This window comes from Malurus melanocephalus, unplaced genomic scaffold (assembly GCF_030028575.1).
Source record: "Malurus melanocephalus ecotype Western Australia unplaced genomic scaffold, MMel_1.1 scaffold_331, whole genome shotgun sequence".
NCBI lineage: Eukaryota > Metazoa > Chordata > Aves > Passeriformes > Maluridae > Malurus > Malurus melanocephalus.
Genome location: NW_026623563.1, coordinates 298,367 through 305,205, shown reverse-complemented (window position 1 = coordinate 305,205; position 6,839 = coordinate 298,367). Strand labels below are relative to the sequence as shown.

Genomic DNA, 6,839 nt, shown 5'->3' with positions numbered 1-6,839 from the left:
TTTTTACAGCAAAACGATCGATCACCAAGGTGTCCATTGCTAAGTCCGGGGTTAGCAGAGTTTGGCCGTCATCTGGTCGGACTGTTTGAGGATCTCGGTGTTGTACAGGTCCAGCGCGTGGTTCACTCGGATGATCTCGCTGTTGGTGAGCTTCAGGCGGTGCTTGAGCATACAAGAGAACAGATCCAGCTGCGGCTTCCCYGGGGCCACCGGAGGCGCCAGGCGGTTGATTCGGTCCCGAATATCCAGCAGCAAGAGCATGACGGAGGAGGAGGAGTAGAACTGCCCGCCCTGCGTGTAGGACTGGTTGACCTGCTGCACGGCGCTGCGCAGGAGGTCGGCGTTGAAGCGCAGGCTGTAGCCGTAGACCTGCACRTCCGAGATCTTGATGTAGAACTGGCGCTTGGTGGGGTCGGAAAGGTCCACGGGCCCTTGGCCAGTCTCGTTGCGCAGGAGGGTGGGCAGCCGAGTCCGGCTGCGTAGGTAGATGTGGACGGTCTCAAAAAAGGTTTTCCACCGGTTGCCCAGCAGCAGGGTCCAGTTGTAGCACTGGCTGTTTTGGAGGCGGGTTTTCTCCCAGCGCGGGTAGCCGTACTCCCCRAAGGGCATGTTCCAGCCCTCCGAGTGGCTCCCGCTGAAGGGGTTGACGTAGACGAAGAACATGGGGTCCAGGCTGCTGTTGCGCATCTGGCAGATGCGCATGGAGATCCCGATCACCATGTGGATGAAGTCCATCCGGTTCTTGTTGCTCTTCAGGGTGAGGGACATGCGCTTGCGCCACCGCGGGTCGAAGAAGGTGTCCAGGCGGATCTCGTTGCTGATGAAAGTGGTGTGCACGTACAGGCGCGAGTCCATCTTCTGCAGCAGGTACTTCAGCTCCAGGTCCTGGAAGTCCAAGTCCGTCTCAAAGCTGATGAACTGCTCGCTCCGCTCCGAGTCCACGTTCTGGGGCTCGCAGCGGCCCCGGTAAAGCTTGTAGCCCTTGTTGCACGAGCCGCAGAGGGAGATGTTGGCCAGGCTGCACATGGCACAGCTGTTGTTGCCCCCGATGATGCAGGGGATGGGGCGCTGGCACAGGCTGGTGCCGCCRTGGCAAACGCAGCTCCGCTGGCTTTCCAGAAAGGTCCCCCAGAACCCGTTCTCGTTGCAGTAGAGCAGGGACTGGACTCGGGTGAGCCATTCCTGTATCGTCCTGCGGGAGGGGAGGAGGAAGTGTTAGCATTGTAGGGCCTCATGGGGACTTGGGGTTGGCRTCTTGCTGGAGCTACAGAGTTTTCAGGGACGGATCTGAGGCAGAGCTCTCGGAACATCAATGCCCTGCTGAGGCATCTGGGAGCTATTCCAGTCTATTTCTAGACTGAATCTTTCATCTGCTCTTTACTCCTCTGGTGATGAGCAAAAGCCTTCTAAGAAATAGCAACCAGTGAGAGCTGCTCATCTGGTTCCTCACAGGGACCGTGTCCTGCCAAGGATCCCAGGAGCACCTCAGTGACATGGGAATAGAGCTGATAAAGCCATGCCAGAGGCTGAGGTGCAACAGGGGCAACAGAATTCCCACACAAGCAGGAGAAAACTGCTCTTCAGCTCTCTGGCAATTGGCCCCCTCCCCAAAAATAAGAGCTGTAAGGCCCAGCAAGAGCAATCTCTGCTTATGGTGCAGAGCTCCAAGCAGCAGAGAAGAGAGTGGAAGCCAAAATGCACAAAGCTGCTAAAACTGTTCCTCCTTAAAAGRAAACCAAAAACCTGCTGCTAATTAACCACAATTTTGCAGCCTCTCCCCTTCAAATCAGCCCCACTCGCCCACCCCTGAGCACCACCACTCCCACGGCTGCTGCATCAGCACCTTCACCCCCATGTCCTGCAGCCCTGGARCGACTCCTGGAGAATGACACTGCAGCCCACACGCGCTTTTTGCACATCCCACTTGCCACGTTGCCTCGTTTCCCCCTTTCCCCCCTTCCCAGCAMCCCAGGAAAGCTGGGCACAGCGACTCCTTTCTCAGCAGAACCCTCTGTGCAGCCGCTGCTCCCTCCCCTCCGCCTTCCCCCTGGCTAATGAATACTTCATTGTCTCCTCTGGGCAAAAAAGTTCTTGGTAGTGCTGCAGTGAGAGGACTGGCTAATGACAAATTAGGATTCAGGCCCTGTAGAACGGGAGGAGTGATTATGGACAGAGGCTCTCAGAGCTGGATTAGTGAAATTCATGGCACCTGCATCGCCTGACCTCCGAATAATCATTAAGCTGTAGGCTGTATCAAAGAAGGCATTAAATGATACAGCAGCAAAGAACAGCGAGATGATTAGGGGGAGGGAGAGAGCGGAGGGATGAGAGTGTAAAACRGAGGAAAGCACTGGAAGGGAAGAAACAACCAAGGAGCAGAAGCGGAAAGGTTGGGGAGGAAAGAGGGGAAAATGCGAAGGTAAAAGGAAAAATGAGAGAGAAACRCAGTGGGCAGGATTAATAGGGATGGAGAAAGGGAAAAGCTGCAACAGCAACAACTGAAAGGGAACAGGCAAAAATGAAAAGCAGGAAGAAAAGGAGTGAAAAGGGGGAAAAAAAGTCTGAGAGAGGAAAAAGAAAGGACATYCGAATAAAAAATCTGAAGTGCTGGATGTGGGAACAGACAATTTTCACATTCCTCCTGTGGCACAAGGCTGACAGGGTCTGTTTCCCCTATTCCCATCCCATCTCCTGCTGGTGGAAAGGACAAGGATGAGTGGGGAGCTTGGGAGCAAGGCAGTGACCTCCATAAATATCTGCTGAAGAGGGAGCCAGTGCCAGCCCTGGTCCCTGGAAAGTGCACCGGGCTCATCCTGATTGCTGGGCCAGCTCTGTCGCCGAGGAGAGGGGACAGCACAGCACGGGGGGACTGCAAAACACAGCCACGAGCACTCCCAAACCATCCCAGGGGGCTGAGGCTGCCCACTGCTCACAGGTGAATTTCTGATCACTTTTCAGCAATACAAATAGGTTTTATCCCAGCTGAAGCCTTGTGCTTCCTGTTTGGAAAGCCATCAAATGCCCCTGGATTTGTGCAGTGCTGGGTGGATGCTTCACACAGRTTTTAGGTGTTGATAATGCCCCTGAGTCCCTGGGCCAAGGACTGCCAGGCTGCAGCCAGGGACATGATGTAAATTAGAGTCAGGTGACCAAATTCTGTCCATTTTGGGAGTGTTCTGTCTTAGGAAAAAAAATCACCAGATAATCCTGTTCTTTTTTTGTGGAGGAAAGATCAGAGTTTGTTTTTTGTTGTGTGTGTGTGTGATTCTTAGCTTTCAGCAAAGACACAAGTAGGACTAAAAAAAAAACAAGAAGAAAATGAAACAGGAGACTACCCACCATCTGCTGATGGCAGCAGTAAAGGATGTAATTAAATGAAAATGCAGAAGCCAGGGCAGAGCTGGGCATCGACTACAAACACAACAATGGGAAGTGTGAGAGAGAGGAAAAGTTGTATAAATTACTCCATTTTTTTCTTGCAACTGGGACAGGTTAAGAATATACACAGAGCACTTCAGCTGACAGGGTAAATTCTTAAAAACCCACCCCTCTGATGGCTCAGGCTCATGGGATTGTACCCAAGAGGTGTCAGGGCAGGAGGGCGCTGGAAAGATCCACTGTTTGAAAGCTGAAWGCCAGTAGCAGGGTAGACTTTGGCTTTGATTTAAAATATTCCCAAGGAGGTGGTGGAGTCCCCATCCCTGGAGATGTCCAAGTCCTCAGTGCTCTGGGCTGGGGACAAGGACTGGATCAAGCACAGGTTGGACTCGATGGTCTTGGAGGGCTTTTCCAACCTCAATGATTCCATGATTCTAAAGTGAAASATGCAGGCCAAGCTCTGAGTGAGAATTGCTTTGCAGTGTTTTGTGGCTGTTATTCCTGGACATGTGGTTCCCTGGCAATGCTGGGAACAGGAAGCCAGACTGATTTTAGTTTTTTTAATTGCCAAGAAAAAAGGTAAGGACTTAAAAAGTTTTCCTTTGCAAACTCACCTTTCACTTTCCAACCAGCACTAGCTGCTCTGGGGTACTTTTGGGTACTGAAGAGYGAATAAAAATGCTATTTTTAGTCTCAGCAGCTGTGAGGTGTGTTCTTAGCTAATGACAATTTGGCTGGAGCCCAGAGTTTGTACAACCCTCCTCTCCATTGGATGTKATTTCTGAGTTACATTCCTATTTTACATCCAGTGTTTTAAAATGAAACTACAGCTGATCATTCAACAGCGAAGCTTTATCAGCTGAGGAGTGATCTTCTTTTTAAACCAACATATTTGCCTGTCTTTTAAACCCATAAACTTTCCTGGTTTTTGACAAAAGAAGCAAAGACCAAATCTATCTGTATCTATCTATCTATCTATCTATCTAGCTAGCTAGCTAGCTATATAGCTATATAGCTATACATCTACATATCTATATATCTATTGATATATCTATATATCATCTATATATTGATATATCTATACATCTATAAATCTATAAATCACATATATATGTATCCATCTATATGTCTATATTTTTATCYATATTTCTATATCTCTGCCTCCTTAGCCATTGCACCAGGTCATGTAGAATCAGCCTAATTACCAGGATCCCTACTCTTCCTTTCTTCTCTTCCTTTTGGAAATACCACCTCTTCCTTTCCCTGAGGACAATCAACAGCAATCTCATTTCTTTTTTTCTTTTTTTTTTTCACACTGCATTTTAATGTCTAATGCAGAGTTACAATTATGTGTATTAAATATAACAAAAATTATGTGTATTAAATACAATAAAAATATAAAGAGAGGTTTGCTCTTAACAGAACCTTGCCATCCTTTCAAAGCCACTGGCATGCTTGATGAGCCTCTGTCACTCTGTACAGCAACAATTCAAAAATGAGAGTATTTCCCAGCTCCTCTCAGTGAAGAGCACGAGGGACTGCACCTCTTCCACTACAGAGCTCCTACCACGCTGCTCCCCTGCCTAAGCTGCAGATGCAGAATGACAAATAAGAAAGGAAATGATAATATGCCTGCTGATGTTGACTTAAAACAAATCAAGCACATCAGTCAGTTAAAAACCCAGCTGCCATCATCCATTCCATCCTCCTTCCCCCAGATTTCATTGTAGTAGTTGGAGGCTCCCTTTCTGCTCGGCTGGGTTTTTRAAATAGATGAGGGATGCTGAAGACATATTTGCCTGAATGTTTTGGAGCAACGTGGTTGGCTGGAGATTTCCTTGCTGCTGTTGCTGTGSCACAACTGAAAATTCCCCCCTGGAAAGGCTGTGGCTCTCACCCTGGTCAGAGCAGCTCAGCCAGTTGGCAGGGATGGGCCAGGTTTAGGAAGCTCTCCAAAGATTTTATTTCATAATCTCTTACAYTTAATAGATATTTCTCCTCATCCCTGGTAAGTCCATCAAATCTTTGTCTAGAAACACGAGATTTCTTAGTAATTAAAGAGGTGTTAAGCCCTGGAAGAGTTTTCTGAGCTGTGCAGGGATRAAATGAAAAGTCAGCGTGCTCAGTGGCCAGGGAGATGGATGAGAGCAGTAGACAGCAGTCAGTCCATCAATTTTCTCTTGAAACTGAATATTTGGGTAATAAGGAAGTGGACAAACAGTTTCTCTACAAATATTAACATGGCCTGACCCTTCCATGAGAAGCATGGAAGAAAAGGCACTCAGACTCTTTTTTTTCTCMCAAGATTTTCAGTATTGCTTCACTCCAGACAATGTAGAAAGACACAGCAAGAGATGTTTATTAAAATCCATGAATGCAAGKCTCCAAAAAATGACTTGAAGCAAACGAACTCAGCTCCAGGTCAGGGCTGAAAGGAGCCAGCAGGAGGGGATTATTAGAGATCAATAGTTACTGTGGCAGTAATGGAAAATCTGCTCTCTCCACCTGTAATAACCTTGCAAAGCTTCTGCTCAGTGAGGTTCTGCTCCTCACAGCAGAAATGTGATGTGTTCTGAGTGAAACTAAAGCTTTTCTTTCCATCTGGAGATACTGAGCAGCACAACCCARAAAGGGGCTGAAGCATCTGGTGCTCCACAAGACCCCTTGAGCAGGAAGCAGAGGCTGAAAGCCTGGCTGTGAATCATGAGAGAAAACCACCAAAAATCAGATTATTCTGCAGAACAGAATAAACTATTCTTGCAGCATTTAAAGAATAAGTGATGCCCTTTGCCTGGGCGGGTAAAAACACACAGGAAGGGTGTCAGTGTAGCCAGGAATGTGACAAAAGTTACCTACACCTCCAGGAATTTCAATCTGCTCCCAAATTCTGCCCCTTCCCCCCCCAAACCTCCCTGCCAGTGCTCCCTCCATCCAAAACACAACCTCCAAGCCACCCACCCCAGCAGCCCGTGCCCCAGGAAGGATGGAGGTACCTTTCCCTAGGCAGCTGGTGGTTAGGATTGTGCCGACACCGGACACTGAGGCCAAAGAGTTTGCGGGCAGTGCGCTGGATCTTCTGGCGCTGGGCTTCCAGCGAGCTCTGCAGCAGCTTGTAGCGGTTCTGCAGGTCCCAGTCGTTCCCCCAGTGCTGGTGGATGCTCCCAATGGTCAGGAAGTGGTTGCTAGGTAGCCTTTTCATGAAGGATTTAAACTCATCTGGAACACACACACAGGAAAAACGGGGAGGAATAGGGAGGTTTTGGAGCGGTAATGAAAATACRGAGATTTTCATCAGCAGGGATGGACGAGGACATCAGCTCTGCCAGGGAAGGTGATGTCCATTAACTCACTGCCCTCTCACTCTGCCCCAGGAAACCACTAATTCCATGGCTTTTGCTGCTCCATACGGGAAAAAAAAATGTGTAGTGAGTATCAAGGTGAAACAGCACAGTTGAAGTGTA

General features: G+C 48.6%; 1 protein-coding gene across 1 annotated transcript in view; it reads right to left on the bottom strand.

Moving 5' to 3' along the window:
- Nucleotides 1-6,839, bottom strand: part of BRINP1 (BMP/retinoic acid inducible neural specific 1) — an 84,960-nt gene continuing 78,121 nt past the window's right edge. The window contains exons 7-8 of the mRNA XM_057377896.1: nt 6,372-6,594; nt 1-1,192 (exon numbers count right to left, since the gene is read on the bottom strand). Coding sequence (XP_057233879.1) covers nt 52-1,192; nt 6,372-6,594 — 1,364 coding nt within the window. The 3' untranslated portion in view covers nt 1-51. The remainder of the gene's footprint in view (nt 1,193-6,371; nt 6,595-6,839) is intronic.